The sequence below is a fragment of the Schistosoma mansoni genome, chromosome 3, assembly GCF_000237925.1.
Source record: "Schistosoma mansoni strain Puerto Rico chromosome 3, complete genome".
NCBI lineage: Eukaryota > Metazoa > Platyhelminthes > Trematoda > Strigeidida > Schistosomatidae > Schistosoma > Schistosoma mansoni.
This window is the reverse complement of record NC_031497.1, coordinates 11,801,629-11,824,916: the sequence shown is the minus strand read 5'-3', so window position 1 is coordinate 11,824,916 and position 23,288 is coordinate 11,801,629. Positions and strand designations below refer to the sequence as shown.

The window sequence follows — 23,288 nt, the reverse complement described above, 5'->3', positions numbered from 1 at the left end:
AGTTTAGACTCATTCAAAAGTAGGCTTATCCATCCATAGTTGTCGAATAGATGATATAGGTTCTTTTCAAATGTAGGGGTCATGGTCGCTTCGTTTAAGATTTATAAACACTCAAAATTATCTAAACAATCCATTCAGCTCCCTGACCAGAAGTTCGCCACCATTACTGAACAGTACGGTAGTATTTCGTCTGAGGCTAGTGACTTGGGCTCCTGGCGTTAAAATTCCTTGTGTACCTTCGCCTTGCTGAGTGGGTCGTCACCCAACTTAAATACCCCTCGAAGAATTCTGCCCACCTTCCAGGACACTTTGATCTCCAGTCTTCTTGCTACCAATGACTCGGATGAGTTGGAGTAGCTTACAGCAGTTAAAGGATGCAATTTCTTCGAACTCGTCAGAACGCTCCAACCATCAAGCTTCTACGTCACTGTATAAACTTGACACAATTTGCTTAAGTAAGAATCTACATTTGTCATTAGGCTCAGAGTTGGATGGAATAGACCGACGTACCTCAAGGAGTTGTAAACAGCTTGTAGAAACCCGGCCCTTTTAAGTGGGACTTTTAGTAAATTCACAAGTGACGTTTTTCAAATGCAGCTAGTATTCATCTAAAATCCTCGGTGGGTTGATAACTGGCCTTGAACCTAGGACGGTGGGGTATTTGGTTGTGATGAAAGGTTCAGGAGATTTACTTTACCGACCAGTTTTAGACGGTGAATTAATAGCCACTAAAACCCAAAATAAGCTTGAAGCAAACCAAAAGATAGTCAAGGTATAGATGGGTACTCAAAAATGTGCGTTATTTTTGTACACAACCACTCCAAGGGTAGCTGGTTCTGATGTAATCAGTCTAAGTGTAGTCTTCAGTTGCAGAAAGAAGGTGCCAGGTAGCATATTTGCGAAAACTGTGTTGGAAGTTGGTGTTAGACAGGAACAAGTTGTGATATGCACATAGTTGCACAAGACGGTCACCGTTATCTGACTAATCCCAGTTGGCCACCCCAACAACTCTCTGTACATAAACGCTCGACATGGGTACCCACATATTCGGCTAACACTACAAGGTTTTGGGATGCGATTTCTGAACATGATAATTTGGTTGTTAGTAGGACTCGTCCTCGATTCCACACTGACTAATCTGTCAGGGCTTATGTGAGGGTTTTGAAGAGACATCGTTCCCCAATCCAATTTATCACTTAAATGGGTCTTCCTAATATAACAGTAAATAAATGACTATTCGTGAGAGTCCTATAGATTGATGCCACCTACGCCAGCCAAACTGGATGAAAATGTCATAGAGTCACTGGATGAATGGACACGAGACAAGTATTCAAATCAACAGATTAAGAACAAATTTGTAGTACTTCATTAAAGTCTTAAGTAAGGATCTTGGATATATAGCTAACATCAATGTCAAGACTTTCCACGGACGTAGCTAGACCTATCTGTCGAAAGATCTAGGTCACTGGTTGATGTTGAAGGCGGGTAGTGAAAATGCCCCATGTGATTTTAGGAAAGCTGGTTTAGACTTTATATCTGATGGAAACATTCGAAACTTCAGCTAGTCACCGACTTGAGATCACCTAGATGGGAAAGCTATTTCGAAGTGAACGAGCTACTGAGCGAGTTGAACATAAGATAAAACAGTGGGAAGAAAACGGAATAACAAAGTGAAGCAATGTAGAACGAAATACTTGAATTAACTGGATATTGATTATATCTTTAGTAATAGGGGAAGAGGAGCAAGCATATTAATTTCTTCATAATTTTGGTTACCATATTTGAGAAAAGTCAGGGGTACTCTTCGGATGTAAAAACGTAGGCAGATGGTTTTCTTGGGGGGTTGCTCTTCGACACTTTGACCTAGAGGCCTAATACACAAGGTGTTGAAGTAAAGTGAAGAGATACTGTCCCATGGCAAACAATAACCAAAAATAGACTCATAAGTCGTTTGCTGTCCGGGATTTTGGAGACCATGTGAACCAGTGGGTTTGAAACAGGATTTCCCAACCCCAGCAGATGGACCCTCTATGTCGACCAACCCAATTAAAGCGCCGACAAATAGTAAAAATTCTAAGTTGGCTTGCTAGGTGCAATCGTACATACAGGATTGATCATTTGGAACATTTACTTTTTGGACTTCGTTTATGCTGTTGAAGTTATATGATATTAAAAAAAACATTTTTGACATTTTATTTTACTGACAGAGAGGAATGAATAGAAATTTTCAAATCTAACATTTTCATCACTTCAGGAAGTATACTTAGGAGAAAATGAATAGAAACAAACTTAAAAGCTGTGTAGCCAGCACGAATTTGATGTTCTTTTATTTCCAACTGCAGGGTTAATCATCAAGCATAGCATAACTTACACAGAAGATTAGTTTCACAATAATTACTCCACATAACTAGCATAGTAACAAAACCCCTTGAAATTATTGTTTGAGGTTTATGAAAGAATGTCATCAACCAGTTTAGAACCAATAAAATCGAGGAATACAATGTTAAGGAATATAGAATAAAAGCATCTGTGAGCGAGTTTATTACATACCACCAAACACTGATAACCATAGTGTACGACTACTAGGCGGGTCTCAGACTGACAGTCGGTGAGTTCATAAGTTTTTCGTCATGTCTTGATCTATCGTCACTTTATTTTAATCCAATTGCCAGCATTTCAAGTCGGCATAGGCAGTGGCTAGACATACATAAAGCACATCATAACCAACTCATTCGATAAAACTACAAAATCCCACTGATTAGTCTGACCTTTTAACCCAGTACCTTAGGCCTAACTATACTCGGTTGGTGAACCATATACGAGCAGTGACATTTAAAGTCAAATACTAGTGACCTACAAATGTCCTTTAATCCCATGTGCAATTTTTCACAACATTAGAGGAGTATAGAATAGACTTCTATGCCCTAAATCGGCCTCACGATTGACAAACTGATATCATATCTGTACCATAGGTTTCCTGATTTATGAAGGGTGGAGCATCCTGGTCCTCCAAACTGTGTAGATAAGGTTGGGTGAATGAATATGCTGGAATAATGTATGCTGATTCCGAAAGTGTAGTGTACTGCATTGGGACTAGATTTCAAGGTCAGTCAGTAATAATCATTGTAGAGCCCTGCACAGTTCTGGTTGGCCGAAGCTGTCATATCATAGCACAAAGGGATGAAATAGCAAGAACAATACTGCAGCGATCGAAACAACTAAGTATAAATGACAATGAGAAGTTATGTATGAAGGAATACTGGGACTAAAGATCTATATTAAAATAAGTGAATGAATTTTAACTGTTTCAACCAGTTCTGACAGTTGTCAGACAACGTCTCCAACAAGTGCTAATGATCATCGTAGGGACTCTAACTAGGTAAACTGGACCTACTAGTATGGCTCAGATCAACGGTCAATAACTTCATGGACCAATTTCATATCTTGGGCACTCTAAGCTTTGTTTTAACTTAATCAGAAATTCAACTCAAAATGTATATGAAAGGAAGTTGAATAATCGAAGAAGGCTTGATAATGGGGATAGTTTAAATAATATGAAGAATAAAAGTCTTATTGTGGATAAGATAAACTCGAGTACTGTTAGAGGTTTGTGGGTAGTAGACATGTTCTACATGTCTATATCGTGATAGGAGAACTTCTTGAGGGATCTGAAAAAGAAACTAAAGTAGTTGTAACAATCCTGTTAACGAAAAATGATTCCGCATACAACCCTTGAGTTTTAATGATTCTACTCTCATCGTTTTCAAACCAACTTCATTGGTATGATAAAATTTAAAAGAACGAATGTCTGATTAAGTCACTATGATTGGCAAGTCCGACCACCATGTCAAAGCAGAAGCTACGGCTGAAAAGGAATTAATATCCATAAATGTTTTGCTTAGTTAACAATTAGTATTATATTAAATCTTCAGAATCAGTTGTGAACCTGTTCTTCTTCCCTCTTAAAAATGAATTTTGTGGTGAATAATACTTGCTTAGGTCGAGTATAATCTACTAGGACTCAATATCACAGTTGAACAATATGTATATAGTATGTTTTCTAAATGATTAGCAGAATTCAAGATTAAGAAAAAGTTCGTAATATAGATTCACGTATAAAATACTAAATATTAAGTTAGCAGATAAAATAAATAAATCGTAAGATTTAATTGAATATTCATATATACTTGCTGTATCTTATTCGTTCTACATTAAACTTCAATTAGCAATTTCGAAAAATAGTAATTATAATAATCAATAAATATACAAATCGTTCTTCTTCATGTGATTTGCATATAAATAATAAACTAATAAATTCCAAAATGATCTCGAATTCCATGCTGATCTTATTTGGAGATATTTGTGTAAATAAAATGAAATTGGTGAGCAACTTGATTTACAGGTAGAGATTCCCCATTAACTAGCTTTAAATGCCATGCTTTATCATCACAAGATCAGTCGAATAGTTCTACCATAAGCCATTCTTTTTCCCCGATGAATTTGATTATCCATTGACAGTTATCGTTGGAGCTCATTAATTGTCCATTATATCCTTTCGTTCCTGATTAACAAAGTGTTAAATAAATTTCTCTCATAGAAACAAACCAATATCTAACTTGTTTCGCATTCTTTTGAGCATGGTCGACTGTAATATTTTAATGAACTAATAGAATAGTCAACTAAGTAATAGTACTGCAATCAGGTATTTGTCAGGTAATCATTACTTAAAAGAACATAACTACTTATCTGATTTACTGTGATGTTTAAGAGTATTTAAATTATAGTATGAACTAGTAATCCCAGCAACAACGCAATTTGGTCAAGAAGAATTAGATGGGCAGGAATGAATGTACTGTATTTAGAATTCAAAATAAAAACACTCATCAATACAAAAAAATTATTGGTCCACATAAACACCACATTTAAGTAACATTTGAACTCGGCATTTAATTGGTATTGAGACTTTCTTGTAAAATCATTGCCACATAGATTGAGTTCAATGAACAATAATCCACTTTTTGAGTGGCATAAATTTTATGATAAAACTAACGTGCATGGACTAATGACTACTGAAATCTATTCTTTTTAACTAATCAGATAATGAAAATGAGTAGTTTCTGACGGAATATTAACAAACTACAAATGAAACTCACATACCTATTCATTTTCTATATGATTCATAAACTTATCGAAGTTCATTTGGTTTTGTGTCTAGAAATTGAAGTAGATCCATTTAAGAAATTTATTCACTTGATTTTATGGCAGTTTCCTCTATGAACATTTATAAGGGGCGAAAATGGCCATCATTAACCCTCCACTGAATGACAGCCATCTGTTAAAACAACTATTGCTCTAAAACTAATGAATAACAACTTGCTTGTCACACATGTTGCACTAAAATCATTCCAATGATTTATCATCACTTTCGTCAGTAGCGTATTTATCTCAGTCACTTAAGAGCAAATATAAAACAAATCACTTCTTATTATATCATTACAATCCTTCAACATGTTTATTGAGCTTATTTTAAAAAACAGATTTACACAGCAACCCATATATCACGTAATTCCGTTATTAATGTATCGTTCTCAAAATAAACAAGACGCTTAGACCTTGGAAGTGGGCCTGACCATATACTACTTATGTGGATATAAGTAACCCATACTACAAGGTAATGGAAATGTGATGTTTCCCAGAAATATACACATATTTCTTATTAGTCAGCATCTGAAACCATATTTGGGAAAAAAGGAAACGATATTCTGGGACAATACAGGAAACTACGCGGATACGAGAATTTCACAGGTGAGAAAGTACTTCTTTCCACAAGATGGTTGCTTGAGTATTTATCCTCAAATCCCAATGTTTATTGCCGATTCAGTTACCACAACTTCTCACTTATCATACACTGTATTCATTATTTCCAAAGTGATTATCTACCGTTTCTTCAAAGGATAAACAAAAAGGGAAATCTGCCAAAAACGTGTTATTCCACGTATATTTGCTGGCATCAACGAAATATTCCAAAGTTTGTCCATTTTACCTTTTTTATATACCTTTAATATCTAGATAAGAAAATAAATTGCCAAACGCTCCATACAGACTTCCTCATGAAGATTGATTAAAGCGACAAGTACATTTCAATAAGTTAGTACTGACCATCTGTAATAAAACGAATAGATATAGCCAATATCAAGGTTATAGAACCTATTTGGCTAGTACGTGCTTCGCGTAATCTCAATTACCAAACTTGAATGATACAGGAGGTTGGAGACTAGTGGTGGTGAAACCAAGTTGTCGACCGTTGGTATGAGCAGATTATCTGCTTGGGGTTTCTGTGATAAGCATGGCTAAAGATCACAAGTGAAATGGCTTACAGTAGATGACAGGAGCTCATATAGATTTATTCGTTATCTTGTCCTAAATGTTGAGTATCAATATTTACACTTCCACTGGATTTCCTCTTTCCTAACCTTATTCTTTACTACCATTACTCTTCCAACTCACTTAATATTCATGTTGCTACTTCTATATCGCTGTGCGCCTGTGTGGAAATTAGCTTTAGTTCCTGCGTTATCTCTTGCGAGCTGTTGTGACAAAGAGATCCAACTTATTCACATGAATGCGTAACCAATGACTTCGACTGGTTGAAAAGACTGTGTAGGATCTATTTCGCCTATAGATGGATTTCTTGAACAAGTCTTTAAACTTTCGTAACACAGGCTTAGAGTGGCTATAATCAAAAGAGACAAACTATATATATATAGCCTGTAAACTCTAAATGTTTAAAAAACAGACTAATACTATTAGTATAAAGCATTAAGCAACAGTCACTTAGGAAAACGGAACAGTAAGCGTATACAGAAAGAACCGCAGTAGTAACAAGATAAAGACGAATCACTTAGACAGCTGGTTTTGTTTGTCAAAAAGTACAATTTCGTGATTGGTTTCAAAAAAGAATCACCAGTCCTAGACGTTTAATAAAACTGTCACTGTGTTATTGATTCTTACAGATCAGGGCTAACACTACCCCCTCCTCTTCCACCAGGTCCGCTGACCGCAATCAGTGTTGTTGAACCACCTGATTGTTCATGGGAACGTGAATTCCACACGCTTTAGATAGTCTTTTCTGTCGCAGTCGTTAACTGGACAGTCTTGTTGCATTCGTTGACCCATAGTCTACCTGTCTAATCATTTAGCCAGTGAGTCCTATGACCTCTAAAGGGACCATGTGATGCGTTTTGTCAGAAATCAGTTGTTCTCCTAACGTGACTAAGACTCTTCTAATGGTGTAATTGTTAATATTATAGTTACTCTCAACGGTTTATTATTATAAACAAGAAAACCACCATACTGATAGTAAACTATATCAAAGGTAAATCTATTACCAATCTTTGGTCAGTTTATTTATTAGATGGTGTGCTGAAAGTAGATTAGAACACTTCGGTTCGTTCTCTTGAGGATATTAAAATAGAACTCAATGTTGCATTTTTATCAGTTACAGCCACTCGTTATTCTCACATAATACGAAATGGAATATTATTCAACCGCAAGGATGGACCCTTTTCAATTTCCTACTTCTGCAACACCGCTCTACTTGTTAGAGAAAATCTCTTGACTGTCAAGACCTTTGGATCGTGACCGATGAGTCTAACATAATTGAATTTCTATAATCTCTTGTATGGAAATGCCTGAATATTTGGATTTTCGAGCAATAACATTTCAGGTCCCCTTTCTAAACATAGTTCTTTGGGTAGACCCACAACAAAAAGTAAACTATCAGAACAGTTGTCTAAGCTGATCATAAATCTTTATGCTCATTACTCTTTTCTACAGTAAGAGCTATTGACGTAAACATTATCGACAGTATTCACTTGTTTTTTTTCAGACTTTTTGGTAGCAGAATGTGATATTTTCAGCCACGGTTATATTGTTTACCTTTAAAAAATACTGAAGTTCGTTTCTGATTGGGAATTCTACTCTCTAGCCCTCAACTCCAGACATTGGTCTAAAATGAGATTTTCAGTGAATATGTAAGATAATGAACCGAAGTAGTTAGGCTATCCGTGTTAGGTGACATTGATTTCACTCGTTTTAGTATAAGATATCCCTAATTTATAAAATATATATAAGAAATTTCTTGTAGTCAAGCACTTTAGGATTGTACCAAAACTACGTGGCAGAAAGTAATTAATATCAAACTGTAATCACACAAATTAAAACTATACATAAAATATCATTCAGAAAGAGAAAAAAGTCAACACATTGTTATATACTGACTAATTGATTAGTATATACAATTTTCATTAAAAATCATACAAGTTTATCTTTACAAATCAATAAATCAAATATTATATTCATAATTCATCACATTTATTTATTTAAACGATCTTGAGTTGCTTGTTGTTGTTGTCTTTGTGCAGCTAAAATAGCAGCAAGAGCCGCTTGTTGTTGTTGCTGCTGAAATTGACTTTGAACAATTTGCTGTTGCTGTTGTTGTTGGGAAGAGGCGATCACAGCTTGTAGTAGTGCTGCATTATTCATTGAAGCTAATTGTTGTTGTTGTTGTCTCTGATGTAAAATTGACGCTTGCAATGATAATAAACGCTGTTGCAATTGTTGTGGTAACAAATTTGACTGTACAGCAGTACTGGAAAACTATAAAGTAATAAATTATCAAGAAGAAAAGTTATAGGAATGGTAAAAAATGAATTACTTTCCACTACTCTGAAGAAGTGGCTTACATTGTCACCAAACGTCAGAAATACAATTTTTCTACTCATTCAGATATAACAAAAATATATTTATTATATTAGGTGGTTCAGGATCATTAGTATATTTTTTCCAATTAAATTTATTTTGAACAAACTGACTAATTTTTATGTTTAACAGGTATATGATTACAACAAAAGTGATTATACATTTCTGACTAGATATAAAACCCATGCTGAATACTTCACTTTATTAAGCGAAGATGTTTAGAATAATTGAAGAGAATTATTATTGGATACGTTGTTTGCGATTTCAAGAACTCAAACATTTGTATTCCCATATGCAATTATACTGCAGCAATATTGATGTGATCCAAAAAGCATACCTACATTAACTACTGACGTTAAATGTTGACGAGATTTAGAACAGAGAAATTAGTTCTGTAGTAATTTAATATCAGGAAGCGAACATAAAAGTAACATAAAAATTATATTTTGCTGATCCTACACCCTTTGGAAAATTTAAAATACAACACAACAAAAGTACCTCTGAATTTGCAGAAGAAACAGGAAATTGTGTTGAACTCGCAACAAGATTTTGCTGAGAATTTGAAAGAGCTGTAGCTTGTTGACACTGTTGTTGCTGCTGGTGCTGTTGTGCTGCAGCAATTATTGCGGCCATAGAAGCTATTTGATTTTGGGTCGATGGATTAACTGCACCACTGGAAAGAATAGAAGTATTGAGACCAGATCTTAAGAGGCCTAACTGTAATGCAGCTGGTAATGAATTGGCAGTGTTAATGATAGAAGCTAAGCTAGTAGGAGTAGCGACAGTCAAATTAGCAGGAGTAGCAGTACCTGGAGTGATGACAGGAAGTCGTCTTTCTTGAACGCTCTTTAAGTGATCACTAGCGGAACTTGTTGTTGCCAAAGCTAGAGCACGTTTCTGCCATTGAGCTATTAGCTGCTTTTGTTGGTGTTGTGCAGCTAACAGAGAAGCTGTTACTAAATTTGGAGCAATATTGAATCCGGATAGCTAAAATGTAATTTAACCATGAAAAATGGAATCATAAAACCCAGATACAAACAATGAATACTAATTATACAACAGAGGAATACGAAAATAGGGTCAGGAAATACAGATTATACTCACTGAATGATAGATATGTAGAAATACCGTAGTCATATCATGCCAAGATTTTTTCGTCAATATCAATGTAATAACGTATATTATAATGCAAATGATTGATGAAGAAAGTCGAGTGGAAAAACCACAGAGTATAATGTGATTAGAATTCATTGCCTATTAGTGTCGAACTAGGTAAACTTAAGACTACGACTTCAAAAATACAGCTTTCATGAACTACCAAGCATATTTAAACTTACCTGAGATTGTTGAGCAATCAACTGGTTCAGTAACTGTTGTTGATTGACTGACTGAATTGTATTTGCTGAGGAATGAATATTATTATTGTTATTAGCTTGAACAACTGATTGTAATGCAGCTGCCGCAATTAGTTGTTGTAATTGTGCTTGTTGAATGGATGCAGATAGCTGATTGACTTCTGGTTTAACGTTACCAGAGAGTGATGTGGATGTATTAGGCTGCTCTACTGATAGACTGGATGTAATATGTGGATTATTGACAGATCCGAGACATATTTGTGAAGCTTCGTTTCCATTAGCCTAATTACAAAGTTAAAATAAAATTACATGAGAAATATCAAAAATTACCAGAAAATGGAAAACGGGAATAGTAGTAAAAAAGGGATTGAAATTTATAATATTGAGCAAACATTTTGAGAATTGCAGCTTAGGTGGATGTATACTGCAATAAATCTGGAAGAATTTTTCTTTTATTATCCTTGAATATGAATGAAGAAAGCATCGGATAACATACTAGATAAATGATTTGTACAGTTATGCTGAAATCTAATTTATAAAAATGGAAATCCGCATGACTGGTTATCAGTCTTTCAGCAACAACTTAGAGATCCGGATAAATATCTTATATACAACCTTGATATATTACCATGACTAAATTACCTACTTCTATGAATTCCGTGTTCATCTTGTTGTGCTAACGAGGTATGGCAACTTGGACCGATGCATATGAGTGCCTGGTCCTACGTTGTAGCTGACTGACTGACCGGGTAAATATGCATCGGTCCAAATTGTGATAAATCATATCAGAACAGCCACAGAAAATTAAAAAGATGGAGATTGAAGGATATAAAATAATAAATATTAATAGAAGTAATAAATCAAATATTGGGTACACATAAATTTCACAAGAAACGGACGAAATCGTGAAGTACAAAATATTACTATAATGAAGATTCAGAAAAAAAGGTAGCACGAATCCTAGCGCCTCATTGCAACTAACTTTTATGTACCAATACATTTTACAAATATCAATAAGGTTTCAAAAGTCTTTTAAAATATTATTTCTCACAAATTAACATAACCACTGAAGTTCAAATTATCTGACCTGAAAGACAGAAACATTAACAAAAGAATTGAATCTATCAAACCCAAACAATATCAAATATTATAAGTGAATACTAAGTAAACCTTGACATGGATCAAAAATTAATTCATTACTGAAAAACAAATGATCATATACTATAGTTTTTGTTAATATGGTCTTAATTTGCTCGATTGTTTCACACTCTAGTAAATATGAATAACTACGAAAACTATTTTGATATATGAAAGATATTTTACGTTGAAAATAAAATACCAAAAGAATTTTCAGTAGACTATAACACAACGATCATCATGTTTACCCAACTAAAGGTACCATTAAATGAACGCCTAGAGACCAACTTATTAAAATAATCAAGTGAGAACCAAAGTTTTATCATGTAAAGAAGAAATAGTGTGAAAACTCGATGCAAATACACAAAATAAACATACCTGATGTTGATATGTAGCTCCACACAGAGCAGATAATTGTTGGTGTTGTTGCAACTGCTGTTGCTTTAAAAGTATTGCTTCAGCTGATAATTGTTGTGGAACTGCAGTTTCAGTAATATTACCAGGAGTTGTTATGTTACCACTTGGTATGGTTGAGATTAATGGAGTATTTGCAGCAGCATATAAGGGTAATAACGAAGGAGATGAATAAATAACATTAGCAGGAGTAAATACAATGGAGGCTTGGCTTTGTTGCTGTTGTTGTTGTTGAAGAAGCGCTAACTGTCGTTGTACTTGTTGTTGTTGTAGAAAATTATATTCACAGGGAATTTGATTTATTCTTGACTCATCAGGCATCAGAATCCCACTCCGACGTAAAGCATGTTCTTTAGCTTGCTCTTGTAACGCTAAAATGGTAAAAAGTGACAAAAATTCTCGATATAGTTACGACAGAGAGCTTGCCGTTTAATTTTGTAGTGATTTTTTATTAGTCCCCGGTTGATACTGATACTGTTATTATTTCTACTACTCTAGTCTTTGTCATGATAATTTTATCTTGCTGTACTAACATTGTTTGGCAACTTAAGATAGGTTTTACGTTGATTAAGAGTGACTCTTAATCGATTGATGCACGTGAAGATACTCATAAAGTTATGTGGGCAAAAAGGGACACATTGACCGAAATTTGTATTTGCTTTGGGAATGGATGTCTTCCCAGCGAATAATGATTAAATTTAACCTTTTATCCAAATGATCACAAACCCCCATCATGCGCCCTAACGGACATTAAATAAGCACCATAAAATCAAATTACTCGATATGAAGAAATACATTATTCCGGAAAAGGTGAAGCTCTAAATAAATTGTAAGAGTACTGAACACTATGTAAGAAACTTTTTGTCGGACAATAACCTGAGAAGTATTAATGTCTTAACTTTAGATCCAATTAACGATTAAAATATAATTATCCAGAGCAATTAATAAAATAATCCAACAGCCTAGATGAATCGCATTGAAAGGTTTACTGATAAAAGTTATAAGTGCTTTAATAATCTAAGGTTGGCAACAAAAAATGTCAAGTATTTAGAATGGGAGCATAGGTGGCTATTGCTAATGGTCGCTGTTAGCGGGACATAGATTGGATTAAATCACGTTCCATGAACGATTGTATTGTTGCACACTGGTTAGTTATTTCTTATCCAATCAGCGCTTATGGAAACTTGGAGAAGCCTAGAATATTGTCATGTAAAAAATATAAATATACTAATGTTTTTTATTGTGTCTTTTACTTCCATCTACCCTTGTTATTTGGAATACAATTTCGTTCCTGTTCAACCGTGTTCTGATCTGGGGACTTGACGAGTGAATTGGTGTCCGAGATTACTAAGCAATAGGAATAGCTTAGTTGTAATAAGTGAAATTATAACAGTCGCGTTAACAGCTTCTATTAAGTAAGATTAGTAATTATTAGTATTACTATCATTACCACTATTTTTGTTATAAACTGATCAGCGCCAAACGATCATATGATTGATATTAAGTTATTTTTTTTAATAGGTAATGTTCACCTGGAAAAAAGTAACAAACCAGCACAGTATCCATTTTAAACGTTACTTAGAACCATGAGTAAAGGAAGATATAGATGCCGAATCTCAAATAATCTCTAAATTTTTACTGGTGTTGCTTTTCATTTGTTTTAACAACATTTAGTTTTGGATTTGAGTTTGACTAATGTGAGCCAGGTAATGAGCCATCAGCTAACCTGTAACTATAATTTGAATTTCGTCATTATTGTGAGGATTTAGACATTCACTTGCTGAGTTCCAAACATACGAGGGTGAGGCGAGATAGCTCCACACTTTTAGAATAAGTTCAAAAAGGGATGACAGTATCTATAAGAACTGTAGTATCTCTACGTTGATTTTTGACGGTCAACCAACAGAATACTTACCAACTAATTTAATGTATCAGAGGTTTATCGTAATTTGGCTTACTAAAGGAATATTCGAGAAGTAGTATAAAATAGATATTTAAAAAAGTTTATGAATGACTTGAACTATTATAAATAGAATCTCTACATACGTCTATATAATTCAACCTGTTCAGGTGGGATTGTAAATTCTGGAGGGTTGAAACTGGCTACCTCCGAAGCATTACTACTTTTAACAGATGACGCAACCAAAACGGTACCAGAAGATGAGTTAGGAGTATTCTGTAATTGGATAGAATCTGAACTAATCTCCGCATGATTACCACTTGAAACTGAGGTTAGAGGATCACCGACCTCCAACTTTGTTGTAGTGTCACTAACTGATAAGCCAAAGCGTTTGGCTAGTTCCGGAGGAACCTTATACACAGAAAGTACGAATAAAAAGAGATATTTTTATGAAGCACTTGGATAGGTGAAGTGAAAACATGAAACAGAATGCCTAGAAAACCTGTCAGTATATATTGTGATAATTACAATCAGTGGGATTACGATAGACTGTAAATTGTAACAAAAGTAAAAGATAAATCATGCGCAAGGAGAATGAAAAAACCAAACAACTTGTGTCAGAATAACACAATTATTACTTTTTCGGTAATTAATCGAGAAAAAAAACTATATGGTCAAATTGGTAGATAAGTATATCTCAATAAATGATCAATACGAAGCAGCCTGAAAAATGGTTTAATGAGAATATGTGAAATCTATATTATTTAATGAATCTACGTTGTAATTGAGAGTGCCAAGTATATTTATCTAGTAATTAGAAACACCTTTATCCAATTTACCAATTGTACCTATAAAACGGACTGCTTTTTTTATCTCTTTGTAGCACTACAGTAAAATTGAAAATAATAATCCCATTGTGAAACGCGACAATAGGCAAGAGGAATGTATATTAATTGCGAGAAGTTACAAAGTATTTACATAACACATATACATAGCTTTCAATCGTCCATTTGCACCTTCCGGTGTGTTCTGCAATCTGAATTCTCTTTTCGATTAATTTTACAGTGTTCTCCAAACACCGTGCATCCGATGCGCTGAAACTCTTCACTCTGTCCGACAATTGTTGCAACTTCGACACCGCATCCCGCTAAACAGTGATTCCAAACAAAAGTAGAGTCAACTAAACCATATTACAAAATTCACAGAAAGGATTTTCAGCTTCTGTATTTCGATTGAAGAGATACCTGATAAATTCCTAAAAGAATATTATTTCTAAGTTGTGAAAGAAATTGAGTGTACTTTGCAAATACAGATAATAAGTGGATGAATGATCAAAAAATTGAAACGAAGATGAAAGTACCCAAGATAAATATTACTCTTTCAGGAGAGAGTTCAATGAAGGTTACAAATCAGATTCTTGAAGTACACTTATTTGTTTAGTAAACACGTTAGCATCATATAAAAAAGGAGTTTTAAATACCAAAACTCAAAAGAAACTGGCTGAGGTAAAAAAAAGTGTGAATTTATTTAAATTGTCTACCTAATTTCAAGTCCTAGGTCTGTGATCTAAATGGTCATAAATCATTCTATAGCTACCTAGATATAATTCAAGAAATGGTACTTATTCACCAACTACAAATTTATAAACTTTCTTATGAGCTTCACTTGATGTGAGGGTTGGTGATACCAACAGATTATAAGAACCCCAGTAGATGAAGTGACGTTCGAATCTACGACTTAAAACGGAATTACTTTCACTAAAACACTAATCCACTAAGGTCCAAGGAACTAACTTATGGTAGAGTATTATTTTGGTAATCTATCCACAACAATTATTTGGCTAAGGATAATTAGTAAATACAATCAAAAGTGGGAATGCGTTGAATTCATGAAGCTTATCAAAAACATGAAAACAAACATTTCCAATCCGACTTTAATGTTGTCTAGCAAATGAATGACATTATAGACTTTACAATACAAAATACTTGTCTACAAACAAAATTAAAATAAATATTATTCATAATGATCAGTAGGATATATTGCTTGGAAAACACTATCAACATATACTTATGAACCAATAAGATAATCAATATTCAATGCACCTTGATCAGCAATCAATAATACGACTAATATCAATATTGTTGGAATTATTTTACACAAATGAACGTTTAGATTCTTAGTTATTTTAAGTATAATTTTACAAAGAATATATTTTCATACGACTGACTAGAAGGAATAGGATGAAATTCATATAAGTGAAATTAAAAAGAAATCGAAGTTAGGATATAGAAGTAAAGAGTGAAAAAAATCTTTATACACTGAAGTTATTGATATGTGATAAAAAAAAATACATAGATATACATTTTTGTATATGAGTATAAGAAGAAAAAATCTGTCAATTAAATATTTGAAAAATCAATAGCATTGTCAACAATTTGTGAAACATGCACCTATTTATGATTGTGTGAGAATTAATTTACATGAACTAGAAAATCAGTGGCTTGTCTGAATATATATATATTGTTTGCCAAAAGACTATTTAGAGAAAAAAAAAAGCAAACCAATGCACAAGCATAAACATTATAATATTATTAATAAACTTCTATTTATAAGCAAAAGAAATTATTAAAGAGCAAGCATGCATAAACAGAAAAGTAGGTTAGGTAAATGAATATAATAAAATAAATTTTTCAAAAGGTAAAAAAAATATACTTGTTCTTCCAACTAATAACCAGATAAACATTGATTTCTTTATTTTATTTATCTATGTGCATGATTAAAACGTAAACAATAGACATTTGTAAATTCGTAAGAAAATTTTGAAAAAGACAAAACAATAAATAGTTGAAAATATAAATAGTTGTGTAACAAACACTGGTGTAGTATGTGATAAACGTGATGGATGATAGTTCTGAAACAAAATACAGACAATACATTCTGAAGGGTAATGGAAGAATAATCAATCAAAAAGTTTTTTTTATAAGTATAAAATAGAGTCTTTTTACATTCCCACATCTTATAAGTTACCTTGAAAAATTGTAATTCGTTTCTTAGAGAAGGAAGATGTAAATGAAAACGTGAATAAGTTTCATTGAAACAGAAAACAATTGTTTTCTAATGTGACCAAAGATAAGGTGAACAATTATCAAACTAACCTATTTTCTCAATACTTTTGCACAATTTGTAAAGGAGTTCATCATAATTAGCGGAATACTGATAAAGAAGTGATTCATTTTTGTCAAAAGTTTGGTGAAGAGTAAAGTTTATCGCCTACCTATGTGGAATGATGCCTTCATCAAAAACAATGACCGAGGACAGAAAGTAGCTTTGAGTAAACACAGTTTATGTCACTCGACACACAAACTGTAAATTGTATTATTTACATGGTAACTAAAATAATTGGTGAATGGAACTGTAGCAGTTAGGAACTAAATCAAGGGCTCAAAGTTTGAGCACTGAAATTATTAATTACACTATTAGGTTTATTTTGATTGATTTGTACACTAAATTATCAACAAATGATCCAAACGTTTAGCACAGTTTGTAGTAATGAAGTATACGGCATACGGGTTTAAAATTTGGAAGACAACAGTAGTTCACAAAAGGGTATGAGGCTTATAATTTGTCTGCTTTAAAGTGACTCACACTCGACAACTCTAAACACTGTTTCCAAAGACCATTGATTACATTTGATGAACTAATTTGCAATGAGGTCTGGAAACAGATCGGACAAAACTCAATGATAAATCCGGTAAGGTCATCCTAGCGTAGTAAAGTTTGAAAATTTTTGCCATATTAAAGTGATTACTATAAAAATTTAGGATCGTTATGAAAACTACTAAAGATTCTGTGTCATTTATGGCATAGGTGAGATATCCGTCTACCAATCAAAGGACGGGTATACTGTGCGGCAGTTCGTTCCGTCCTCCTTTATGGCAGTGAGACATGGCCGGTAAGAGTAGAGGATATTCGTAGGTTACTAGTATTCGATCATAGATGTCTTTGAAGCATTGCTCGTATATCCTGGGACCACCGAGTAAGTAATGCAGTTTCTAGGAAACAGGTACTAGGTAAGGATGGCAAATCGATTGATGAAGTAGTGAAACTTCATCAGTTGAGATGGCTGGGACATGTGTTACTCTTGCCCGACCACCGACTGCCCCAATGTTAGATGTTTTATGGTATAGGAGTAGGTTGGAAAAAAGTTAGGGGTGGCCAGATCAAAACGTGGCACAAATCCGTGAAGTGACTGACAAGTGGACTGAGCCATGTTGGTAGGTGTAGACTACCTGGTTGGGATCCGCGAAAGAATAGTAACCCATGGTTAGAGACTTTGAATGATATGGCTCAAAATCGTTTGCAATGGCGAAGGTGCATCCACCCTTTGTGTCCTGTCAAATTCTTATCTTCTGAATTATTCATGTCTCTATCTTTTTTCGCTTTCCAAATTTATTTCACTGAATCATACTCCTTGAATAACATCTTTAAACCCTAATCTTTTGGATTACTGCTTATACTTTTACTACTTCTACGGCTATGGGATTTGAATCGACAACTGCATCTCTGTTTTAATTTGGTATTGCAACTCGAACTGATGTACGTACGTACTGAGTTCTACGTTGTGACTGACTGACTGAAGTTAAGAGTATGAACTATAGATGTTCATGGAACAATAACACACTGTGATATTATGTAATGGCGAAATCTGTTCATAACACTTAAATGAGAACTAAAAATTTCTTAGCACTAATAAAAAAAGTATTTTTCTTTTCCTTAACAATGTATCTTTGTTTAAGAACGTGGAATAAAACAAACGCAAACCTACCTGTGGTCCAATATAAGGGACAGATTTGTTCGTATGACTCCTGTCTGAATTATCAGTGGTTTGATGGTGTGCATCTTGAGGTAGTGGTATATCCACGAGTACCGAAGGACTGGACGTTTTATTACTTAACTGTACCACACCAGGTGAAGACGGTGGTTGTGAATGTGAATCACTATTACGTTCAACAGATGATTTAGAATTGTGGATAGATTTTAAATTGTTACTATCATTGTTATTATTCGTTGTGGTAGATTCATGTGATGACTTTCGATACTCTGAAACGAAGTAACATTACGAATGAAATTTAGTTAGCCAATACTATTTTAGAAAACAAAACTCTTAGTAAACTAGTCATCTAATGCACTAAGTAAGAGAAATATTGCATGCTGATAATTACATATTAGAATAAATATATCATATTGAATACAGCCATTTAAAGTAGTAATTACAATGATAAATATCATCGTCTGAAAAAATTTAGAAGGTTAAAAGAATCCACATTAGTACTTACTAGATTTCTCGCCACCCACAACTCTATTGACAGCTGCTGAAACGGTCTCATCGACGCTTGGTATGTAGGAAATGGATTTCGAGTCTGTATAAGGACTATTCATCCTACCATCTGATACATTATCTTTACTCACTGGTCCAACTCCAAGACGAGCGAGACGATGTTCTGGTGGAGTTCGCAAATTATCTTCTGAAACTTTTGTGATAGATGAAGTGGGTCGGTATAGAGGAGTACGAGAACGACGAGAGAGAGAACGATTTTTAGAGGTGTTTCGACGTGAAAAATAACGAGAACGTGACGAGAGAGAAGACTGTGAAGAAAAACTGGAATCTGTTGAATGCCAACTTCTTGAGCGAGATCGTGAACGAAGAGAGTAGCTTCTACGCCTATGCCTTCTCCGATAAAAAGATCTAGCATGTCTATGGCGTCGAGTTCTTACAGAGCTTGATCTTGAACTGTAACTTGAACGAAATGAACAAGAAGTACGAGCAGACGACCTAGAACTGTAGGACTTCGACTCATTGTAACTACGCTTGCGTCGATTGTATTTATGAGAAGATTCTGAACGAGAGGAATAACGCGACCTACTGGCAGAAGAATGATACGAGGATGATCTATGAGAGCGTGAACGTCTACGATTTTTCTGTGTTACGCCTTCATTAGTGCTCTTTGTACGAGAAGTTCCTCGATTGTTGCAACATTGAGAGACATCAGAACCTCCTGATGAAATAGACTTCCTTCGACAACTTGTGGAGTGGTGACGATCCGAATTCTTTCTACGTCTTCTATGATGTGAATTTCTACCAGATAATTTTGAATGCGATTCATTCGAATTGACTGGGTCACATTTGCTAGAACCGTCTTGGTGCCTACAATCCTTCTTTTTCGTAGTTAAATCACTTTTTGCTTCTTTTGACAGACTGGACTTGTTTAAGGCTGAGCAATATGAACAGAAACATAAAATGCATATAAACCATTTTAATACCATTCATTAAAACGCAAACGAATATGAATGTGAAAATTGGTCAACATGACATTTTAAGTCAATAAACCTTGTAAGACTATGAATGATCACAAACAATCTCTTGACTTTTCATTAATACAAGTGAACCGTTTTTGGATATATACCAAAATTCTTATTCTGAGATTAATGACTTGTAATCTCAATACACTATCAAAACAATACATAGTCCATGTTAGGGATATGCAATCTCAAATTACATTGAGTGAACATCAAAACGGTTCATTCGCAAAACTGGTGTCTTTATTTTAGTAAGTGGGGGAGGAATAAAAGAACAGTAGTTTCGTCCGGAGTATTGAAATCGGAGTAACAAAAGTATTAGCGCAGTGCACAAACGTATAATCGCTGTAGATAAATATTTTATAAACAGGAAATCTGTTTTTGAGCTATAATTGTAGTATATGAAGGTGATGATGATAGTTTCTAATATACTCCCACTAAAGCAGTTTATTAGTAACCATGATTTAAGAAAAGCTATGTTCAAATTTGAGTTTCCCAACCATGTTTTATAGTGTTTTAGATAAAAAGGTTTATAAACTAAACCCTATTTGATGTATCTTAGTTCACATTTCATCGTTTAGCTTATTATTTTATAACTGTGAGTGACAATATAAGAATATTTACAATGTATTTCTCTTCCTATAGGTATCTATAAATGATTGATAAAGAAAACGTCCAATAAATAGCAAATGCCTCCAGATAAATTATAAAGGAATAAATAGAAGATAAACAAATGATACTTACGACGAGACGCTTTATGTGAAGTCTCTAAGGAATTTGATTTCTGGTGATTATCTGGGGAGGTGGTATGCTCATTTTCACTAACTTTCTCTGTATGTACAACTGAAGAGTCAAAATCACTATCACTTGAATCCCACGTAGATCTTGCAGTACCTTTGATAACTCTGACGCTATTTGTCTTCCCAGGAGTTAATTGATTTGACGACGAACTAAGATTGCTAGGACGAGTTTCCGACAAACTATGATCTTTACACTGTGACTGATCATCAACCTTCCGCCTTATTTTACGTTTCACATGTGAATGTTCTTTATTACCATGAGGCAATTCGTCGTCAGTACTATTATAAGCGACAAGAGTATTTGAACCAACTTGGTTCTGTTTTTGATCAGAGTACGATGTATGTTTTTCGGAGTAAGATACACAGGCATCTGAGCTGTGTTTAACCGATACAGAGTATTTACTGGAAGGACTTTTATCGACTGGATTACTTGAAGTATAATCCGTAGCATCGAAACTGCTTTTTGACTTTTCGCGCTCGCGAGAATTAGTAGGAGTATGGTAAGCACTAGTATCACTTTTCCTAGATTTTTTGTACGGCGACTTAGTACTTTTATGATCGCAACAATCATCAGGAATACGAGCTGAAAGAGTGCATCTCGTACTCAGCGAAGATTTAGCTATCGCATTGTTCTTGGTATGGGACTCCCTTTGGTTAGATTTAAAATCTGCAAAAAAAGGAAAATTCGGTAATTGAAAGTTGAGAATCATAGGAACTCAATATCTGAAAGAAGCACACTTATCAATTAACTTTGCTCACCTGTATGTGACGATTCAGATTTACTATCACATGAGTAAGACTCGATCTCGCTTTGATCGTTTGAATTGTTGCGTTCAAAGTGCGTAGTATGGGAGAGTTTATTTGACAAACCAGAACGTTTAACAGCGAATGATAAAGAACTACGTGTTGACTGTGAACCGTAGTCACTTTCCCTGTAAATGTTTACAATTACGATTGAGATATTAACTCAGTACAGACATTTTGGAAGGAGTATATGAATAACAGTTAGAACAATTTGAGATGAAACTAACAATAACATGGGAAGTTTATAAATTAACAGTACGATCAAGAAGAGTTAGAAAGAAAAGAAATAATTTTGGGAGAAACCTAAGTCGGTATTTTGTGCGCTAATTAATTAAATGGATGGGTAAATAATGGGAATATATCTAGAAAATCCCAATATCCGTTTTTTCAAGCCTTCGTTTCCTTAAGTACTGAAAAGGCGGATAACAGATACCATTGGCCTAGATTTAATTACTTAACATTTTTGTAGTACCTTATCATTTCTCTGTGATTATACTGCCATTTTATTTCATTTCTGACACTCTCCCGGCGAATTTGAGGTATGCTAACACTTTGATAGTCATCTTAATGATCCCACCCTGCAGTATTGAATTGATGTGGCAACTTTGAACATACACATATATACTAGGTTTTACGTTGTTTATGATTGATTGGAGATGTATTGTCATTTGCACATCATCCCAAGTTGCCACATGTTTGTACAAAGATTTGAGTTATCAAGAAAAATCTCAAAATAGTATTAGTGGCATCAGTATCAGTGGCAGTAGAAGACATTAGTGATATAAAATTTGATTTAACAAGAATAAATTCGTGTAGTAAAAAGTAAAAGATAATTTTGGAAATTAAGTTTAAAGAAAGACCAATTTTTGGCGGTGTTAATAGATGGGCAAAATAGCAAATAAGTAATAATCACATACCTATTACGGGACTTTGTGTGTTTCCCGTTATTATCATCTTCAGGGGTCTGTTATTAGCGAGAAAAATAAAAAAGAAAGACCGCAGAATAATAGGAACAATCAGATGAACATTTATTTGAATAGATAGCCAGTACTCACTAGAAAAAAACTTGTGACGAAATAACGGCCTTGTAAAAGGTGTTTCATTAAAAGGTAGCAGTTAGTTAATCAACTATTTTCATTATTATTAGATATGCAACACCAGATAATATGATGAAAAGACTAGTTGTGATTACCAACTGGTATTTGATGTCAATACAATTAGGTTAATCTGAACAAATATTTAAAACAGCATTTCCCAGTCGATAACATTTAAACAAACTAAAGAACATGAGAATAAATAACTACGCAAAAAAACAGACAATATAACTATGCTGAAACAATTAGATTTTTAACAACCGCAAACAATTATGTAACTAAATAAAACAAGAAGAACATTTACGAAAGGGAAAACTAAAAACTAAACTAAACACACAAACACTCAAACATACACACGCAGACAACAGATATAAGTGCATTCCGAACAAAATCATTTTTAATTATTGCTACATGTATCATGATTTAACGAAGGATTGCAATGATAATAATGATAAAAAAATATCATGCAATCAGAAGAAATTAACATATGTGTGAATCAATCATGAGATTATGCTAAAGTAAATATTAAGTGAGTGAATGTTGTTAATACGGTAAATCTTTGAAATATATAAAAGAAATAGAGTAGGAAAGTGGTTTACACAGATAGCTTCAATATTCAATACTATAATTGAGAGAAATAAGGAATAAAATATATTTTTCCTATAGC

General features: G+C 34.0%; 1 protein-coding gene across 1 annotated transcript; it reads right to left on the bottom strand.

Moving 5' to 3' along the window:
* Positions 1 to 8,144: 8,144 nt before the first annotated feature.
* Positions 8,145 to 21,654, bottom strand: Smp_085070 (hypothetical protein; the record flags this gene model as incomplete). Its single annotated transcript, XM_018799228.1, has 9 exons — positions 8,145 to 8,658; positions 9,259 to 9,747; positions 10,098 to 10,397; positions 11,631 to 12,037; positions 13,713 to 13,977; positions 18,392 to 18,666; positions 18,903 to 19,838; positions 20,668 to 21,390; positions 21,483 to 21,654. Coding segments are annotated over 9 exons (3,852 nt in total), but the record flags the coding sequence as incomplete, so codon positions are not given.
* Positions 21,655 to 23,288: the final 1,634 nt, after the last annotated feature.